This window comes from Gossypium hirsutum, chromosome A07 (assembly GCF_007990345.1).
Source record: "Gossypium hirsutum isolate 1008001.06 chromosome A07, Gossypium_hirsutum_v2.1, whole genome shotgun sequence".
NCBI lineage: Eukaryota > Viridiplantae > Streptophyta > Magnoliopsida > Malvales > Malvaceae > Gossypium > Gossypium hirsutum.
The window spans coordinates 3,710,682-3,731,645 of record NC_053430.1 but is presented as its reverse complement, the minus strand read 5'-3'; the positions used below and the strand labels follow the sequence as shown (position 1 = coordinate 3,731,645).

At 33.5% G+C, this 20,964-nt stretch overlaps 2 protein-coding genes and 3 long non-coding RNA genes across 6 annotated transcripts; 2 read left to right on the top strand and 3 right to left on the bottom strand.

Moving 5' to 3' along the window:
- Positions 1-216: 216 nt before the first annotated feature.
- On the bottom strand, positions 217-2,730 carry LOC121231980 (uncharacterized). Its single transcript, XR_005930210.1, has 3 exons — positions 2,597-2,730; positions 463-707; positions 217-347 (listed from the first exon to the last, which is right to left on the bottom strand). It is a non-coding gene; the product is annotated as an uncharacterized lncRNA (long non-coding RNA).
- Positions 2,070-3,100, top strand: LOC121231979 (uncharacterized). 2 transcript variants are annotated; one of them, XR_005930208.1, is made up of 2 exons: positions 2,070-2,472; positions 2,741-3,100. It is a non-coding gene; the product is annotated as an uncharacterized lncRNA (long non-coding RNA). The 2 variants fall into 2 exon arrangements; XR_005930209.1 differs by having other exon boundaries at positions 2,388-2,472; positions 2,730-2,985.
- Positions 3,101-3,801: 701 nt separating this feature from the next.
- Positions 3,802-6,465, bottom strand: LOC121231978 (ER membrane protein complex subunit 7 homolog). Its single transcript, XM_041117225.1, has 7 exons — positions 6,307-6,465; positions 6,002-6,048; positions 5,397-5,505; positions 5,047-5,110; positions 4,833-4,949; positions 4,632-4,740; positions 3,802-4,225 (listed from the first exon to the last, which is right to left on the bottom strand). The coding sequence occupies exons 1-7, from the start codon at positions 6,369-6,371 to the stop codon at positions 4,134-4,136; spliced, it is 603 nt and encodes a 200-aa protein (XP_040973159.1). The 5' UTR covers positions 6,372-6,465; the 3' UTR covers positions 3,802-4,133.
- A 231-nt stretch (positions 6,466-6,696) lies between these two features.
- On the top strand, positions 6,697-13,053 carry LOC121231977 (uncharacterized). Its single transcript, XR_005930207.1, has 2 exons — positions 6,697-7,997; positions 8,317-13,053. It is a non-coding gene; the product is annotated as an uncharacterized lncRNA (long non-coding RNA).
- Positions 13,054-15,146: 2,093 nt separating this feature from the next.
- On the bottom strand, positions 15,147-19,059 carry LOC107944654 (uncharacterized vacuolar membrane protein YML018C). The gene is made up of 8 exons (XM_016878459.2): positions 18,619-19,059; positions 17,324-17,713; positions 16,892-17,103; positions 16,161-16,231; positions 15,967-16,068; positions 15,706-15,823; positions 15,473-15,608; positions 15,147-15,374 (listed from the first exon to the last, which is right to left on the bottom strand). Exons 1-8 carry the CDS (start codon positions 18,697-18,699, stop codon positions 15,312-15,314), a joined length of 1,173 nt encoding a protein of 390 aa, XP_016733948.1. The 5' UTR covers positions 18,700-19,059; the 3' UTR covers positions 15,147-15,311.
- Between the last annotated feature and the right edge of the window lie 1,905 nt (positions 19,060-20,964).

Here is a 20,964-nt window from a genome sequence, read left to right as displayed (position 1 = left end):
AGTTGTTGGTAATTGTCACTTTCCATTCAGCCATACCTGGTACCTCTGATCAGGGGCGAAGTCAGAATAAATTTTTAGGGGGACGAATGAAAATTTAATTTTTTATAGTCTATATCTTTATAATTTTTAAAAGATTAAATCGAATTTTTATAATTTTAGGGGGCTCAAAATATAATTTTACCTTTACTAATTTAAAATTAAAAAAAAATTTAAGGGTTTAAATATAAATTTTCCATTTTGGGGGAGCCTGGGCCACTGCCAGCCCCCCCCCCCCCTTTCCGCCTCTGCCTCTACTCCTGTTCTCACTGTACCAACAATGATGTCGTTCAAGGAGCAAACACAAAACCCTGCATTTATATTACCAAAGAAAAAAATGAACACCCTTGAGACCAACTAGTCTGAAACAATCTTGACCGCTACATGAACAAAATCTTGGTAACTATAGAAGACAAGGTAGCTTACCTTGGCCAAGACCCAGAACAAGAATTGCTACAAAACCCTACTGGAAGAAGCCATTGTTTTGATTAAGGTTTGTGATGTTGGTAGGGGTACATCTGTGTCGACTAATATAATTTTGGAGCAAGCCATGGCTTTAAATTTCATTCCTTGGCGATGCATCTTCTATTTAATGGTTTTTTTTTTCTTTTTAAACAATTGGACCAATTGTTCAAACTTTGTTAAGATGGGAAGATTTTGCAATCTTCAATCTGTAAAGATAAGTCGACCAGTATTAAGAGCAGAAATTGCACATTGAAAGCCATTTAATTTGAGATTTTGTGGCATCTTTTATATATATACATATTGTTGAAACCATTTTTGAAAACGGAAATCGACTTTTGAAAACGAAAATTAGGAAAATTAGGAGTCGCCACCAATCTTTATTTGAAGTGTAATTGGGTCACCTTATAAAACATTTTGGTCCACGAATTTTAAGAAAACGGGTTTGGGAGTCGGTTACGTACGAGGAAGGATTAGCACCCTCGACACGCTCAAAATTGGTACTTAATCAATTAATTAGTGTCTTAAATGTCGAAAATTAAAAATTTGGATAGAGTTCAAAAAGCGATCCTCCTTTTATTGGCTTTTAAAACATTCAGGTAAGTCAAGTGTGTATTAAAGACCATCTCACATTGAGGTAAAACATTACATCCAGTGCGTTAGGACAGAACATTTTTTATCCTCAAATGTGATCTTGCCTTTAAAACGTGCGTTTTAGCTTTAAGAGGATATTCGAATATTCAAAACAAACAAAGAAAGCGAAACCCAGTACGTTAGGGCACGATCTTTTGAATTCTTTAAATACTGAACATTGCCTTGTTTAAAATTTCAAATGAAATGTAATAAATAAATTAAATGTATTTTTATTAAAAAATAACATAAGGAATAAAACACGTGGCAATAACATCTCATGAATAATCTAAAATAATAGAGAAATGCAAAGAAACAACTTAGAATACATGCAATAACAACACATCATATATTATAAAAATACCACCATTTATATCCGATGGTCAATGAATAAGAAACCAATTTTAAAAGAAGTTTCAAATAAATCACACAAAAAAATATAACAAATTTTTTAAAATAAAATAAAAAAAATAAAAGGAAAAATAAAATTTGGAAATATAACTATATAAACTATAAGAAAATTTTAAATAGGTAATAAATATAAGAATTTAAAAAAATAAATAGGGAAAAAATAAAAGAAATAATATATCAAATAGTAATGTACAAATGAATTTTAAAAAAAAAATATTCTAAAGTAAATAATTTGAACGAAAGCTTGAATTGTATCAAAATAAAAAGAAGAAAAATAATATATATGTAGCGTAAATAAAATTCTAAAATAAATAATATGCATAAAAGATTAAAAGTAAGTAATATATAAAGTAATATATACACAGGAAAAGCTTAATATAAATAATACATATAGTAGTAATAATAATATATAAAAGTATTTCACATAAACAGGTACGCCCATGAAAAAAATTAATCACAAAAGTATGAAATCAAAATAATATGTTGAAACATGATTATTCTAAAAAAGAATAACTGAAACTTAATTGAGAGGAAAAAACAAAATCCAAGGGATAATTTATAAGTAAAATAAATTATTAAAACAGAATTGTGGGCTAAAATTAAATGCGCATAAATATTAGAGGTCTAAAATTGAAAATGCCCCAAATCTTAAAACACTGCACTAAAGCGGAGGGCCAAATTGAAATAGCGCGCAGGTTACAGGGATAAATTAAAATAATTTAAGAAACTTAAACATGGCCTGATTGAAGACTAGTGCAAAGGAGGGGCCTGATTGCGCAAATTACCCATTGAAAGGTAAAATGCGCGTGGGTCCAGGCCAAAAGGCGCACTGATTCGACGAGAAAGAAGGCCACTGTTATAGCCGTGGACCAAATCCCCTGCCCGAACCTTCACATTTCCCAGGCATTCGGGTTCTAAATGACTAAGACCCAGGTAAAACCTTCTATTTGATTCTTGTTTCAAATATATTTGCATAAAACCCAATAAATAAATAAGAAAGAAAAAAAAGAAACGTAAATATAAAGAAAAAAACCCAGAGAAGAAGAAGTAAAGTGACCTTTAGAACTTTGAGTTTGATTTTTTATTGATTCCTCTTTTGTGTGTATTCTGCTATTTTCTCCAAAAGAAAAAAGATCCCCTTTACACTTTGTTCGATTTGGCTTTATAGCTGATTTTTACAACCTCTTTAGCTTGTTTGCAGGTACGTGCGTGAGTGCATCACTGATGTGGCATGGTGGAGCAGCGCACGACGTGGAGGAAGCGCGAGACGTACGGTGCCGAGAGACTGCCCTGGGTTGTGGCGGCTGATGGTGTTTTTGTTTTTATTTTTTTTTGGGCTGTTAGGGTTTGCTTGGGGTTTATGTAATTGGGCTTGGTCTGTAATTTTGTTTTAGGTGTTTGATTTGGGCTGTGATTTGGACTTAAATGTAAGTATTTGGACTTTAATTGGCTTGTATTTGGTTTTGAGTTCCTGGTGGTTTAAGCCGGGCTGAAAATTGGGTCTACACATATATTTGTCATTATGTTCTAAATTAATATAAAAATTAGAAGGTACCTTGTATAGTGAGAGACACTACAAATTAGTAAATTTGGGCGTTATTGAGAGACCGTGAAAAAGGAAAATCAAAGTAGTCTTGAAGAAGACGACTGTGGTGAATGTGCTGCATGTAAATTGATATGGTAGGAGTAAGGGTGAGTGATTCAATTGAGTGAAAAATTTCAAGTTAGTTGAGTGAATGAGTTGTATTTTATCATTCTATCTCATATTTCATTTTTTTCAATAAAGTTAAGTGAAATAAAATTTTAGTCGAATATTGTTTATATTCTCAAAATCATTATTTAGGATTTTTTTAAAAAATTATCCTTTTCCTTCTTATATATTCTTTGCAAGTTTGCTTAGAATTTTTTTTATAATTTTTAATTTTTTTATGAAATTTTATAATTTTTTTTTTGTAATGTACTCATTTTCAATTTTGAAATTGATGACAAAAAAAATATTTACACTAATTACATAAATTGTAAATTCAATTTAACTCAAATTCGAAAAATCAAATTACTTATTCAAATAGACTCAAAAAATTGGATAATTTAATTTAATTAACTCAAAATTTAAGAAACAAATTGATTTTTTCGAATAGGGAGAAGAGTTACACTTGCAAGTAATGAGAGAAATTGGCAAAAATAGTGAAAGGAAAGGTTACGTGATCATAACATTTGCAAAGAGTGCACTATTTGTTTAATGGGATGATGGAACTCGTGTTATAACAAAAGGCTTATAAGCGGACTTGTTAATAGATGGATAATGTCTTAACAATAAATTTTCAACTCTTCTTTGTTTATGACATCAAAGCATCACAACAATGAATAGATGTTATGAGAAGTTGAATCCCATAATAAGTTCTGAAAATCTGCAACTATCAAGTAAAACACTACATAACCTTTGAGATGCCCCCAGGAATTCAAAAGGTATCATCCCTTCTTTCTGCAATCAAAAGATGAATATCAGGGTAGAAGACCAATCGAGCTCGACGTTTGAACTGCCCCTTGATTTTGCCAAACCATTATCTCGAAGTTCCTGCTCCTCAATCGAACACTTAATTCCTCCCACCTCCTGGTAACAAACTAGCTAAGGAGGGAACTCCCTGGTTTCTCATTTCTTCTTGTGCTCGTCTCATTTCTTCAGGATCTGTTGCAACAGACAGCAGATTGATGAAATTAGCAAAAACGAAATTCCTAGCCATCCTTTATATATATCATCTCATATGTGGAGAGGGGCAAGAGCATGTAGAAGCACATGAAAGAGAAAGTTGTATCTGTAAAACTAAGGATAAAAGGTTGCCAAAATTGTAGAATTAGAAAAGAATAAATTGTTAAAAATGTAATGTTTTGGGAAAAAAGAATAGCAGCTCAAATATTATGCATGCGATTAAAAGAATAGGTAACATAGAAGATTTTATCCTGATCGAGAAAGAACAATTGCAAGCAAGTAATTAAATAGCGTAATGTCCACAAAAATCAACTCTTTAAAATCTACTGCAAGTCGGAACTTCGAGAAAACTACCAAGTTATGAACTAATAGTAGAGTACTTTACCCATGTTTTCCACTAATTTGGGCATTAAAAACACCACCACCAGCATAAATCCCACCATGAGACCCATTGGGCTTTTCACAACCGACATTATGGAGAAAGGTTCCCTAATCTGCAATAAAGTAGGATAAACATGAAGCAAAAGAAAGATAATAACTGAAAACAAAAGGAAACATAAACACAAATAGAATAATGTTCCTTAACCTCGTAATATTGTTCATCTCTCAACGGCTCTAAAACCAATTCACTGAGACCCCTCCTGTTCTCTGTCAATGCAGCCTGTACCTTGCCTGGGTTTCTAGCACTAACATCAACTCTAACCTAAGCAAGTTCGAAAGTCATTATCCTTAATTACAAAAAGTCAAATTCATTTAATGACTACAAGTCGAGAGACTCAGGCAAGAAATAAAAATCTTACAGGAGAAAAGAAATAGCCAATAGCAGCCACTTCAATCAAATGAGTCCCTGCTGGTATGTTCTGACTGTAGGCAATTTATATTAAGGAATTCTAATACTCCAGTGTGAGGTTTACTACCACCCATTTTATAAAGTATCACATTATTTATTAACAGAAAAACAGTCTACAAAGAACAAAAGAAAAGGATAAATAACTTAAATATTTGGATTTTCAACCAGAGCTATGCATAAGAATTGCCAACAACTTCTTGGCCTAAATGGCCGGAGGTTTGTGAAGAATGGAAGCTTCGGATTCAAACCTTAGCAACCCTACCCTCAATTTTTTTTAACAATTGATAAATAGTAGGATACAATGAAAAATATCCATCAGGTCTCAGATAAGTAACAATTTGGCCACCATTGAGTATAACTTTGACATTTGACGTTTTTCCAGGCAAAGCAAACCCTTTTGTACCCAGACCTGCCAAATAAAGTGATCAATCATCTACATCAAATTAAATAAAAGATAAAATAACACAAAAGAACATGAGCCTATGTTAATTTCTCAAATGTATATTCTGCACTGATGTTTAAAGATTCTATTAGATGAATTCATGTTTTCCCAAAACCTATAATGGGATTGTGTAATGATTTAAAGATCTTGCTTGTCAAAAGTCTTACACAAGTAGCCCTAATCAAAATTCAAAAAACAAATTCACAAATATCTAATAATTTATACGAAGACAGCTTTGCTTAATAAACCACCGTATATTTACACAATGGAAATCAGCATAAAGACCAATAGTATATACTTCAATTTTAAAACTGAGATAAAAACTGTCACATAAAAACACTAAATTAGAATGTAGCAAAGATCCAAAACAACCGAAATCACTAGATAACAGTATAATTTGCAAAATACCAGTACAAATCTAATCAAATACAAAAACTAAAAAAAGAGGGGAGGGGGGAATTACCTTGGGGGATCTTCACTCGACCATTGATGGTGTACCCATCCCCAGACCTGACAAAACAGGTAAATAAACAAGTTGAAAACCTAATAAAAGACCCAAATACGATAGAGCAATTAATTAAGAAACGAAACAAATTTACTTGACGTTCGGTTGAGATGAACCAGGTGACTACAGTGATAAAGTCAATAACTGAATTTCTAAATTAAATCAAAAAATCTAAACTTCAAAAGAACTCAATGGTGGTGGGTTTTTTTTTTCAAAGCGATCTAAAAAGAAAATTAGAGAGTATGAAAGAGAAGGGAGTTGACCCTGATGAAATCGTGAGTGCAGTTGAGAGAAGCGCGAGCAAAAGTAACCGTGCGATGGGTGCCATAGCAGCTGAGATTTGAGAGCTTCCACAATTGATGAAAACTAGAAAGAGTACAGAGTTCTTGGCTTTTTAGAATTTGTTGAAGTTTTTTTTGTATGCTTCTCACTTGAATCTGGGCCTTTCATCAACGATCAGTGGGCCTTGAATTGGGCTTTTTTGGTTACGGGCTGTCTTATTTTCTGTTAATAAAACGCGGCGTTTTAGTGTTTAAATTTTAACTAAAACGGTGAGTTTTGGGTAGAGGACAATACGGTGCGTTTTGATGAGTGGGGATGGGTAATAGCCGTTAAGTGAAATGAAGCGTTTCACGAGTACAACTATTGACATAATTCCTTGGATAGGGTAAATTCCTCTCAACTCCTGCAAACCCACACTTCTTGGTCAAATAGGTAAATTTCTTTTTTATTTCTTCGATTTTTAAGTTACTTTTGGATGACCAGATTTTATTTCTCTCAACTTTTTTCATAAGATGGTTTGTCATTATTAAGGATAGGGTATTTTTTTATAACATTGATATGAAATGAAATTGTATGATAACTTATTTTAGTTTGTCTTAGTTTGGAATATGTTAAAATTGAAATCAAATCGTCTGTCAAGGGAAATTTTCATAAACCTAGTGTCAGTAGCTTGAAAGTTGAAAAGAGATAAGTTTGCAGCAATCAAAGGGGTTTTGATATAAGAATATTTCCGATATGATTATAGTGTGTAATATACATTAGCAAATCTTATTACTCTTCTCCCTTTTGATTTCTAATGTGTAATATACATGTTTTGTTTGTAATTCTATCGATTCAGGGCAATGAAAATGTAATCTGGTGCCAGTTTTGTTTGTAAAATGTGCTTGATTCTTGTGCTTGTTGTTTTTGGAAATGTTTGCCCATTTATACTATCAAGTCAGGGTTTTGGTGTTGATGATATTTCAATGTTAGGAAATGGTTGCCTCTGCTTCATATCAATTTTGGTACTTGAACACTATAAAGATAATATGCAAGTATGTCAATTATAGCTTCTGTAATTGCAATATCATTTCAAAATTTTATGTTAGGTTTATGTTTGAGCCAAATTTCAAAAAATACATTATAAGTTATTATCTTTTGTGGAGTTCAATACATTGTCATTGTGGTTTATGTTCAGATTTTTATGTTAGCTCTCCATCGTTGTAACTAATGTCCTCAACTTCTTCATGGATACCTCTTAGCAATTCTACATCTTTACTGAGCAAACTTGTTAATTTCTCCATATCCAAACTCACAGCCACTTCAGCCATCACAATTTCATTCAAATCCTCAAGACTGCAAGTTTAAACAAATAACGCCAATTTGAATTTTGGGGCCAAAACAAAGACTAATCCAATATCCCTTTACCCCTCCAAACTTCGGTTCTATTACATACTAATAATTATTTTATTTTATATACGAATCCCCAATAGTTTCTCCCACTTTCCATCTCATTTGTCTTTTCAAAATCATCAACAGGGGAAGCAAGCTAAAGCAGCCACCTCCTTCCTCTTTTTCTCCAATTTTTTTCTTTATTCATCCATTATTCTCTCTCTATGTCTATGCTTTTCTTCTTCTCATAGTCTTCTCAGTGTTGCCTAAATGGCGTCTTTGAGCTTCTTTTTCCCTTCTGGTAAGTCTTTTTGGACCGGGTTTTTTGAATGGATCCTTGTAGATGACTTGATTTTCAGTACTGTCTTTCAGTTTTTCTTCATTTTCTGATATGGGTTTTCTTTTTTAATTCATTGAATTAATGTTTTGATATTCTATTTATTGGTTCTTCTTATTATTTTCTGATGTGGGTTTGTTTTTCTTTTTTATTCCCTGCTAATTTTCTGATTTGAGTTTCTTTTAATTGGCTGTTTTTGATTGCTTTGTTTATTGTATCATGTTATTGATTGAAAAAGAAGTTTTGATTATCAATTTTAATTTTGTCTGTAACATCTCTCTAGGCTTTTTAGTAGTGAGGGCAGGGAGGAAAAATAGTTATGGATTTGTTTATTGAATGAAAATACTGTTTCCTTCCTTTCCTTACTCTCTGTTCTCTTCTCTCAACTCTTTCTCAATGGCCGGAGATGGGATTACAACTCGACTGCAAAAGGAGTTTGGCCACCTTCAATAGGAGGTTGCTAAGCTTCAAATGGAACTCCCTTCTCAATGGGACACCAAGTTGGATGGCGCTTGAAGGAGCTGAAAGATGATTTTCGGGGGGAGCTCAAGCTGGAGCTGCAAGGGTTGTTTGAGCGGTATTTGGGCACTCTAACTTGTACTTCCCCTGTTGGGGCAGTTTCCAGATAAAGGAAAAGGGATCTTAGGGGGCCCTCCACCGGGGTTTCCCCCCAAGGAGACTACCAATCTCTCCTATGGTGGATTTGGGCAGTATGAACACTTCTCACTGTTCGGGTAGGATGGAATCAGTTCAAAAATCCTATACGTTAGAATGTCCCCGATTTGATAGAACAGACTTCAGAGGATGGTGGACCAAGCTGGAGCAATACTTTGAGGCTGAGGCATTACTGCTAATGTCAGAGTCAGAACGGTAATGCTGCATTTGGAGGGAAAGGGCTTGGATTGGCATCATTTCTACACTCAAAGGCAGGGAGGGTTTCACATGATGACCTCGGACTCCTATGCTCACAGTCTGCGAAAGCGCTTTGGCTTGAGTTCCTTCCAGGATCCTATGGCTGATCTCGTGTCTTTGAAGCAGCAAGGATTAGTGGACTAGTACCATGACAGTTTTGTCAGTTTACTGAATCAGCTCCACTTTCAGAGACTTATGCCTTGAGTATTTTTATCAATAACCTGAAGGCTGAGATTGACCAATACTTGCAGTTGTTTAAACCGAAGTCCTTGGTGGAAGGGTTCTGGATAGCACGGCAGGTGGAGAGCGTTCCTCCAAACGTGATCTCTTAGCAGGATGGGGAACTTTTTCTAGTGTACCCTCATTGATGCCCTCGAACTCTTTTGTGACCAAGGCTAATGTGGCAACATTTCATACGGCACAAAATAATGGAACCATGGGGTCCAGTGGTCCAGTCAAGGGACCAATTTGATCCTTATCTTCAGCTAAGATTGAGGATAGAAAGAGGAAAGGATTATAGTTCTGGTGTGGAGCTAAGTACAGTTTAGGCCACAAATGTGTGAAGTCCCATCTCTACCAACAGCTGTTGGATCCCTGTTCAGATGGGAAAGGAGAAGAATTCCAAGAATGCCCTGATCAGCTCGAGGACATCACACCTGTTGAAGATGCTGCTAAAGGACCAATCCTGTCATTGCATGCTATCCAGGGGTCCTAGGGACGCAATACAATGAGGATTGCAGCATGTATTGGGGCTACTAAGGTCATCATATTGTTGGATTTCGGTAGCACCCACAATTTTATTAGTGCCAAGTTGGTTAGTCAACTCTCTTTACCAGTCAATCAGATGAACAAATTGAAAGTTACAATTGTTGATGGGGGTAGACTATCATCTTGTGGTATATGTCGAGGGGTGACTTGGAGGACTCAGAGCACCAGTTTTGTCACTGCCTTTTTTGTGTTACCCTTGAAAGGCTGTGACATGGTGTTAGACATTCAATGGCTGCTTTCTTTAAGGACTATTGTGTGGGACTTTAGCTCTCTGACAATGCAACACACCTATGAAGGGGTACCTTGTATGCTGCAAGGAATTATACTAGGGACCATCCAGTTGTAGGAGGATACTCACTCCACCAAGTGTTTTTCCCTAGTTGGTCATCTTAGGGGACCTTGTGCAATAGTGATGCTGCACCTATACAAGAATTTTTGTGAGTGGTCACTGTTTCCATTCTTGCTGAATTGCAAGCATTACTGGAAGATTATGCTGATGTCTTCAAGACACCTAAAGTGCTTCCTCCACCCCGCCTACAGGATAACAGGATACCACTGAAAGATGAGACTGCAGGGGTCAAAATTAAGCCCTATAGGTACCCTATTGTACAAAATAATGAAATGGAGAAGCTGATCCAGGAGATGTTGTAGGCTGGCATCATCAGGGACAACAATAGTTCCTTTGCTTCTCCCATTGTGATGGTTAAGAAAAAAATGGCAGCTAGAGGTTATGTGTGGATTATAGACAGCTGAAAAATGAAAGCGCTTTTGTAGGGAGGAGGATGATCCATGATAACATTATGGTGGCTCAGAAAATATTTCATCATTTGAGGCTAAGGAAAAAATGGAAGAAATCTTTGGTGGCGTTTAAACTGGATATGAACAAAGCATGTGACTGGGTTAAATGATTCTTTGGGCTGTCTTGGAAGAAATGAGGTTTGATTCAACTTGGATTGGATGGATCATGGAGTGTGAGCAGTGTTTCTTACACTTCGCTAATCAAATGGTAAACCAAGTAGAAGAATCAGTCCCTCTAGAGGTTTGAGATAAAGGCACCTCTTGTCTCCCTATCTTTTTCTTTTTGTTGTCGATGTTTTATCTAGGTTAATATCTAAAGAAGTGGAGTCTAGGTCGGCCCATGGGATCAGTCTTAGCAAGTCGTGTCCAATTGTTTCACACCTTTTATTTGCAGATGATTCACTACTATTCTTGGAAGCTAACCCCGTGAATTGCAAGTGAATAAAAGTAATTTTGTAGGAATATTTCTCTACTTCGGGTCAGAGGATAAACTTTGAGAAGTCTTCGATGATTTTTAGTGCCAATTCCCTTGCTTGCTTACAATAACAAATTTCTAGTATAATGCATATTTCAGTTGCTACTGATCCAGGAGTTTACTTGGGTGTGCCTGCCTTATAGGGAAACTCTAAAACTAATGCCATGGGATGTATGAGAGATAGAGTAATAAGTAAGCTCAAAGAGTGGATAAAGATGACACTTTCACCAAGGGGAAAAGAGATCTTGATTAGGGTTGTTGCTATGGCGATACCTACATATACAATGTCCTAATTTAAGTTTCCAAAGAAGAAGTGTGTTCAAATGAACTTTGCTATGGCTCATTTTTGGCGTGGACAAAAAGAGAATGGGAAATAGAATTCATAAGAGGTCATGGCATAAGCTTACTGAAGGGAAAAATCAAGGTGGCCTCGGTTTTCAGGACTTGAAATTGTTCAATTTGGTGCTCCCATCGAAACAGTGTTGAAGATTATTGCAGGGGCCTAATTCTCTTTGGGTTAGGACTCTCAAGAGTTTATATTTCCCAAGTGATAATTTCCTTTAATCTAAGATGGGATATCGAGCCTCTTGGGTGTGGAGCAGTTTGTTGGAAGGCAAAGAATTTTTGAATAAAACTTTGTTGTGGCAAGTTTGGAACGAAGAGAGTGTGCGTATTTGGGAAGATAGATGGTTAGTGGATTGCAAGGAAGGAAGGTCGTTAATCCCTGAACCTATTGCTTCTTCCATGCCTATTAGAGTGGTGGAACTAATGAACAAAGAGGAAGGAAGCTGGGACCTTTCTAGTATTGAAAGCTGGTTGACTGAGGAGGTTAAAAAGGCCATTCTTGGAGTTCCACTTTATAATTTTGATGAAAGAGATAAACTGGTCTGGCCGTATACACAGTTAACTTAGGTTACAAGGAGCTAAAACAGGGGAAGATGAATATCGTAGGTCTGACACTCTCTTCTTCTCATGTTGTTGATGGGAGAGTCTGGAGGGTGATTTTGAGTCTAAAGGTTCCAAGTAAAATTAAAATCTTTCTACGGAAAATAAGTGAAAATGCTCTGCCAACCTTTGTGAATCTCTTCGGAAGAAAGTGTTGTCAAAGCCCAATTTGTAGAATTTGTCATAATGAAGATGAGACTGTTGAGCATTTAATTCTGGGTTGTGAATGGGTTTGGGGAGTTTGGTTTGTTGCCGGAAATGAATTGAGAATAGTCGAGGAAATAATTTCTTTTGATAGATAGCTTGTGGCTATTGTGTAGCATATTGGCGAGAATGATTCATTGCTGATTAAAATTGTGTTTTCATGTTGAACTATTTGGAAAGCTAGATGTGAGGTACTTTTGGAGGGAAAGGCTTTAGATATTGCTACTACTGTTGGAGAAATTGAATCTGTTTCTAAAGAATATTTGGATTCACAGGAACCTCTCTCTAGGGACACTAGGAAAGATCTTAACTCATCCGATATGATTTGGAAAAAGCCCCCAGAGAGCTGGATCAAGATCAATTGCGATGGTGCATTTGATCATAAGACCAAAAAGTGTTGGGATTGGTGTCATTTTTTAGAAATGGGGAGGGCAAAGTACTTGCTGGTATTGGAGAAAAAGTATTTGTTGACTCACCAGAATTGCTAGAAGCTATTGCAGTTTGCAAAGGGGCAGAGTTGGCTGTGTGAAACAAATGAGAGAGAGTGATTTTAGAGACTGACTCAAAAGCTGTTGTCACTGATGCTAAAAAACAAGAGTATAATCGTAGATGAAAGTTGAGGCCCATCTTGAGTAGGTTGGAAAACTCAATCGGTATTCTGTCAATCAAACGAGGAGCTAATCAAGCAGCAGACTGGATTGCTACCCATGCCAAACAGGAGATGCTTTGTGAAGGTTGGATTCAACAACCACTAACTTCTCTGCTTTGTGAAGGGTTGGTTTCTTCTCTTACGAGCTGCCATTTACAAACTGTGTAAATGTTACACATTATAGCAATACAGATACAGGTGTTCCGTCTTTTGGAAAAAAAAATGTTCAAACTTACGTTTTTGTTGCAATAACATCAATATTAACTGAATTAATAGTAAAATGTTCTATTTTTAATCTTTAATAATAGGATCACGTGATTAAAATTAGAATAAAAAATGCAGATAAGATACCAACCTCACAGTTTCAACTTAATTTTGGGGATGCAAACAAAAGGTTTAACTATTACTCTCTTTCATTATTAGCAAATTATTTTAACATTAAATAATTAATAAAATATATTAAACTAAATAAGTTGTTAAATTTTATCACTTTATGTAGATTAGCTTTCGCCATCACCTGCACGTGAATATAGGTTTATTATTATTTCAAACTATTTTTTTTTAAACTTTTATATTCTAGTTATATATTTTAATTTAAACTTAAATGAAATACTTTATTAATTAAAAGATAAATTCCAATCTATTATCTAATTAGAATGAGATGTTATAATTTTTTTCAATTTTATAAGGGTGAATTTTTACCCTTTTTTTATTCCACACACGTGTTTTATTTTTTTAAAGATTTATTTTTACAATTTTACTATACTCTTATAAAATACTTGTCAATTACTAACAATGCATAAAAAGCTTTAAATAAATAAATCATTCAAATTAGGGTAAACTACAAAAATAGTCACTTTTGTTTGTTTCAAGTTACATTTTAGTCACTTATGTTTGAAATGTTACGTTTTAGTCACTTATGTTATTATTTTGTCACGAAGTAATCACTCTTCCGTTAAGTTCCGTTATCTCCCTAATGGTAATCCTGCGTGACAGTCCAACTAGATTTTAAGTGCCAACTTAGATTTCCTAATGGAATGAGAATAGATTTTTCATTAAATAAATTTGATTAATTAAAAATTTTAAACCCTAAATCTTAGTTTAAAAACCCTCCATCTCCCCTTTTTTTTAGTTTTTTTTTTCAATTGACTAAAAAAACTATTATCATCAAAATTTTTTATTCACGTACAAAAACAAAAGAGGATTCAATGGAGGGTCCATGTATGTCTTCTTCACCGACAAATTTATGTTCTAAAACTTAAAATGAAGTGGTTATCGATAAATAAGAAGATGATAATCGTTTTTGTTCCTAATCATTTTATTTTTCAATTCTTCACGTTCTTGAATAATTAGTTTCTCAATCCGATTTTTTCTGATCTAAATCGGCTTATTTGTTCACAATCCCTTTATGGGTATCCCTTTTTTCTGATTTGAAATTCTTTTAGTTCTTAATATTCATATCAAGAATTTTAATTTAGGGTTTTCATTAAACAATAAAAAATCTAATCTTTTGTTTTTTAGTATTGAATAAAAGAGATAGAGGAATGGAAAGAAGACATACCCGAACCCTCCATTGAATCCATTTTTATGAAGCAGTCAATTTGATTTCAACTATTTTGATTTTAATAATAGTTTTTCCAATCAAATGAAAAAAAACTATTGAAAAAAAGAAGAGACTGAAGAAAAATTAAAAAGAAGAGATGAACAGATTTTTTTAATTAAAAATCTATTTTCATCCCATTTAAAATCCAAGTTGACATCTAAAATCTAATTGGACTGCCACGTAGGATTACAGTTAGAGAGATAACGGAACTTAACAGTAGAGTGATCACTTCGTAACAAAATAGTATCATAAGTAACTAAAACGTAACATTTCAAACATAAGTGACTAAAATGTAACCTGAGGCAAATAAAAGTGACTATTTTTGTAGATTACCCTTCAAATTAACCATCACAATAATATAATTTACTTTATAAAAACAATAATTTTTAAATTATTTCCTTTATTTTATAAAAATAACTATCTTTAAATTATTTCTCAACTAAATTAATGTTTAATTAATTTATGACATCTAACTTAATATAAAATTTTAATTAACTTTTTATCATTTCTCAACATGACATCAATCCGGAGTAAGTTGAAATAATAGTATAGAGCAGATAAATCAATTCGTCTAAAGAAAACTGTAGAACGCCGTTTCGAATCCACCACATGAAGGGAGAAAACACATCTTTTCATTAAAGAGAAAATATCTTACAATTAAGGCTCAATGAAAAAACAAATCCAAAATTAAAAGAAAAAAATTTGAGACTTTTTTTTTTTTTTCAAAAGCAAGAAAAAAGAAAGATATCATTTACAAGATTGAGCACAGGATAAGATTACTTTCATCAATTTCGCAAACAAACCATAGTTCAGTAAAGTTTATACAACAAATGAAGGAGATAATGAGGAGCTCCTTACAAAGAATGAAGATGTGTTGTGTTCTAATTAAGCTATATGGTTTTGATGATTTGATTTCCCCAAATGCTACAATCCCAACTTTCTTGACATCCAATCTGAAAGATTTGCTATTACAAATCCAGCAAACACCTGCATTTCACCATCATAAAAATACAGTAAAAAGATAGCAACAAAGTTTTCTTACAAAAATCTAATATACCGACATTGTCTTCATCAGTGGAATTTACCTGAGCTGAGCCAAGAATGTAAATTGCCGAGTAATGACGGCTGTGAATGAGCATATCAGCCACCATTGCAAGAGGGATGGTAAGTGACATGCCTAATGTGGCTACTAGAGGAGTCGTCCACACAACACATAAGGCCCTAGAGAAGAGACGAATTCGAACAAAGATTAAGAATGTGTCAAACAAGAAAACCGTGACAGTTTGGAGCTGGAAGCAATTGGGAAAAGGGTGCGTACCAAAAATAGTCAGAGAGGACACTTCCAACAAAGCCGTTTGCGAGGACTACTTCATCCAATTTAGCAGAGTGTGGAATTGTAAATTTGGGTTCTATTCCCAAGGCTGTCAAAGGCCAAACTGAAACAGTATTTATAGGAATGATTAGTATGGTGATTAAACCTCGGGAAAGCGGGATACACTCTTGAGTAGAAAGTCCACTGATTTTTACAATAATTTAGAAACCGACAATGACATAGATTACCAAATCAAACAACTCTTACCAAGCCACCATAGTGCTACAAGTGTAAAGAGTCCAATATATCCAAACAATTTTTGAACATCAACCCTTTCTCCTTCCTCGCCTGCAAACTTCTTAAGCAGAACTGCAACATATTGGAGAAATGGAAGAGAATATCACAATTTGCCTTTAGAATGGATAATAGTGAATGAATTAAAATAAGATACTCAGCCAGACCTGTAAATAAGCCATATGACATGGCTGATAGGAGGCCAAAAAGATCGCCAACAAGAGAGCGTTTCCCATTGCTAAACACAAACATTAACTGTCAATGTTAAAAACATACATCACAAAGAGCAAGCTAATAAATAAAAAACCCCTAAGCACTAATAGCATATCCAATGAAACATATAACAACCGAACTGAACACTCAAACAACATGCATGATGCTGCTACAGTTATAGCCAAATGGAAGTACCATTAATTACAATATCGAAATGCTTTTAGTCAAAGTAATTTACTTTCAGCTGACTTTTTGGCCAAGTGAAAGAGATCTTCTACAGGATGAAACTTAATTATCACTTTTCATTTGATAATAACAAAAGCCCTGCAGTTCATCAAAGCAAGCAAGAAATATTTCAATTATAGAAGAAAGCCATCCCAATCACTAAAAAGCTTTTCTTTACCACAATCGAGAATACTGTTGCAGAAAGATGTAATGATTAACTAAACTGCTTTAAAAGAAACCAAAGCTACACTTGCAAAAAGAACTTCTGAGGCTGTATATAATCCACTAACTCTCTTGTTCAAAATATAGTGGCTTTGCATAAGCATATAGCAGGTATATCAGGTATACATGAATGGATATTTATGATAAATGGCATAGAGTTTTAGCAAGACAGCATAAATCCTGAATAACAAGCACCAAGGTTATACATGCTAAGAAATTAAAGATGCAAGGAACTTACACAGAACCTATAGAATCATCAGCAGCCCAAGTTTTTCCCAGAGTGGTCATGACAACACCAGCCATGCTGACAAATACAGCAACCACCTTTGCAACATTTAATGAATCTTGACCCAGAAAAGCACCAATAAAAAGTGTAAAAAGTCCTGAAGTAGAGGACAGCACTGTTGTACTTGCAACACTTGTACGTGCAAGAGCAGCATTTGATAAATACTGCAACAACCAAACACCATTATCAATAACTCTTTTAGTTCCTTTCTTCATATGATTCATATCCAAAATTACTGCAGAATCTTTCCCGGTACAACTCTGGAGAATCCTTTGCTTAATTTCCAAAGATACAGCGCCAAACTTAACTTGAGGCTAAACTTTAACAAAAAAAAAACGTGAAAAAGAAAAGACAGATACAAAAAAATTGCTTTGCAATTATTACCTCTGTTACAAACCAGATAGGAGCAATATAAAATCCAATGGTAGCAATCTCACTTGTAGTAAGCTGTTTGTCCTGTTTCAGAAACTGCACTTCATCTTTTTGTTTAGAAACCAACGGCTTACCCTCTATGTGAGGTGAAAAATCTGCATCACTGTCCTTCCTAACCAAAGTCCCTTGAAGTTCCATTTCATATATTTTGTGCCTTAGAGGAGAATTGAGTTCGTTGGAAGTCTCATCTGTGCTTTCTATATCTTTAACAGTTTTAGAAGAACGACGTCTTAGCAAGTTACATACCCAATCCTTTATAAACGCTATTGGAAGGTAAATTACCATAAGAGAAGCTCCAAGATATGTAACCGCAAATGGCTGCTTATAGTCAGCAAAGATATCCTGTATGCAAGATATCAGTTAGTCTGAATTGACTTGGCTTTGAAACTGTGTAATGCATTCCAGAAACATGATAACATGCAAGAATTTGGAGTTCGAAAAAGAACACAAAGCCCCAAAAATGTTCTAATCAACAACCATATAAAGCCCTCAAAATTGCACTTAGATATTATAAATGCATGGATTCTTCATTTTGATAGCTAAATAGAACTAAATTTTAACAGGTTTCAATCATTCATTGGCATTAAGTAATAATTGCATCTATGAGCTTGGAATAGCTGACATCGTGAAATACCATTAAATGCTATTCTTTCCTGAAAAGCAATTAAGAAACGTATTCCACCATTTAAAAATTAAATAAATAAAAAGACAGCCAATCAAGAATGAATTATGCAAACATATGACTAAGGCGAATTAGAAATGAAATAAAACCCAATTAATTAATTAATAATCAATATGAAAACATACGATGGGTTAATGAAATTAAATCGAAATACTATAACCAAAATTAATCAATACAAACACAACCGGTACGAAAATCGAAATATATTCGAAACTAGACCAAATAAATTCTTACAGGAGGCAAAAATAATGAGACTTAAACTAGAACAGAACACGAATAGAAGCCATAGATGATTCCCACATGATGGGACTTGAAACTGGAGGCTCAAGCGCCCAGGCCGGCAAAACAGCCAAGCCTCATTGGCATAAGGAAAGAACTTTTAAACGTTGAATTGTACATGAAATGTTAATAATTGCAGCAACCTAAAACAAACCAAATCATAAATAGAAGATGAACTAATTGATCAAGGACGCCCACAAATGCATAGTTATGGATAATTCAATTAAAATTAACAACTGAAATTCGGAGAATTTTTTCATAAAAAACAGAAGAAAAGAAAACTAACCTGGGTTACTTCTGCAGAAGTTACCCAAATAACAACAACGGTACCTATCAAGAACAAGCCAGCCTTATATCTCAAACCCATTACAGATCAGAGAAAGACCAAGATTCAGAAAAAAAAAAGAAAAAGAAAAAAAAGAGAGAACACAGGGATTTCAAAGATCTAACAGCTACAGCTAGATCTTTAAGCAAATTTTGGGGTTTTTGATCCGCCACCGACAAAGTAAATGTAAGATCCAAAATGGCGCAGGCTTCAATATTGAATCTTCAAGGAAAAGGAGATAGAATTGTAGGAGGCGGCAGGTATGGTATAGCCAAAAGAGGAGGAAAGACTCGCGAATACTACCCAAAAACAAAAAGTCTTATTAACTAAAACAAGAGAGAGAGAGAAGGATTAAATTGTAAATCAATTTCTCCTTTGCGGCAATTTAACTTTTCTTTTCTTGTTTTGCTCGTGGGTCAAAATGACACGACTCATATGATAATTATTTAAAAATAAAAGGTCTTGTTCTAAATTTAGTCCCTTTATATTTAGTTTATGATCGATGTAATTTACAAAAATTAAGGATAATCAGTTATTGGTAAACACATTTTAAAGATACAAATTGTTACTTAATTAGGTGAATTTTAGATTCGAAAAAATTAAAGTATAAAGATTAGTTTGTTATGGGTAAAAGTACTATGGAGATCTTTGTTTAAGAGTTAGATTGCAATTCGCTCATTTTACTAAAAAATAAGTAAATCAGTCTCTGTAAGATTAAATAGTAAATTGGTCTTTCAATTACAAATTTCATTCATATTTACTATTAAGAACTGAGTTCTTGTATATTAGCATGAGATACATGTGACACATCACGTATCACTGTTTAGTCATTCTATCAGCCATGGCAGCTTTTAATAATAGAAATTGATAAAAAATTTAACAAAAATAATCAATTTACTTATTAATCTAACGTACATGAATTAATTTACTCATTTTTTTAATAGAGGAGCAAAATGCAATCTCACGCTTAGTACAACAAACTCCATAATAACCATACCAATGTTATAAAATTTAGAAATATGCTAAAATAAGAATATTAATTTGAAAATTTTGTTTTATTTAATCCAGCCAGATAATTAGAATTTATTAATAAAATAATTTCCCAAATATAACTTTTCCTGATCTACAGTCCATAAAAAGATAAAATACACTAATCTATATGATTCAAAATTTTTAAACATTAACCTTATTATAAGTTATTATTATATTTGCTATGTTTTTATATAATGTTAAAAATATCCTCTCTATTCATTTAATAAGAGGATAACACGTTTTATCACATTAAAACTCATATCTTTCTACTTCAATAATAAGATACAGATCGATTGAACTAAGACTCAATCCATTCGATTTGAAAAAGTTAAAAGCTGGTGAATTAATTCTTTTTTATTGGATAAGTTGTTTTATTGCCTTTAATTTCTTTTCAGTTAGGAGGTTTATTTTATGTTAGATATGGCCAAAAAAACATTTCATTTTCAGTTAGATGTTTATTTTTATTTTAATGTCTTGTCTTCAATTAATTTCAGTTTGATGCTTTTCTGTTTCTTTGTCACCGCTTCAATTCTGAAATCAATGGAATCATAATAATATTTATTTAGTGATTAATAACGTCATCTCCGAAATTAAATTCGGAATGAAGTTTTTGGTGTTTATTCAACATCATCTACTGTTTCAAAAATACACGAAGTTTTCCCTTTTGAGGTCAAGAGTCAAACACTGCTCTCTTCAGGTCAGCCATAAATTCATCTGAACTTTGCAATTAAATCTAAAATGTTATAGAAATGTTAAATTTTGCAATTAAATTTAAAATTTTTATCCTGCCCTCACAATACAGTACTTGATTGTACAAGTGAAATCTGTATAAAAATTTACTTCTTCTATTTAATATTTAATTAGAATGTGATTTTACAAATCTATAAATAGACATAGTTTATATTCCTCTTGTATCATTCGAATTTGAAATAGTAAATTTTTCTCTTCTCTGCCCGTAGTTTTTCTTAAAATAATTTACACTTAATGTGTTTTATTTTCTTTGCAATACATTGTACTATCGATATTCTATTTTTCACGTTATGCATATTTAATTTATCTATATTTACTTCATCAAAATTCATCTTTTTACAACCTATAAACATTAATGTAGTGGTAAGACATATTCGAAAAAATACAAATTAAAAATTTAAAAACCATATTACTGAGAGAAATAATCTCAAATCTTAATATGAAGCTTTTCGGAATGCATGAATTTAATGATGAAAACTAAATTTTTTTTATTAATGTTGAAAAGAAAAAGGAAAACCCATAAAT

Bases quoted from the DNA above. Each gene is read 5' to 3' on its own strand.
- LOC121231978 (XM_041117225.1), bottom strand. From the start codon at position 6,371: ATGGCACCCATCGCACGGTTACTTTTGCTCGCGCTTCTCTCAACTGCA. The intron at 5,506-6,001 runs GTAATTCCCCCC...TTTATTTGGCAG, and splicing joins TCGAGTGAAGATCCCCCAAG to GTCTGGGTACAAAAGGGTTT. The intron at 4,950-5,046 runs GTAAGATTTTTA...GAACTTGCTTAG, and splicing joins TTGGCTATTTCTTTTCTCCT to GTTAGAGTTGATGTTAGTGC.
- LOC107944654 (XM_016878459.2), bottom strand. From the start codon at position 18,699: ATGGGTTTGAGATATAAGGCTGGCTTGTTCTTGATAGGTACCGTTGTT. The intron at 17,104-17,323 runs GTAATAATTGCA...TGGTTGTTGCAG, and splicing joins CTATCTGGTTTGTAACAGAG to TATTTATCAAATGCTGCTCT. The intron at 16,232-16,891 runs GTAAGTTCCTTG...GTTTGTGTTTAG, and splicing joins GATGATTCTATAGGTTCTGT to CAATGGGAAACGCTCTCTTG.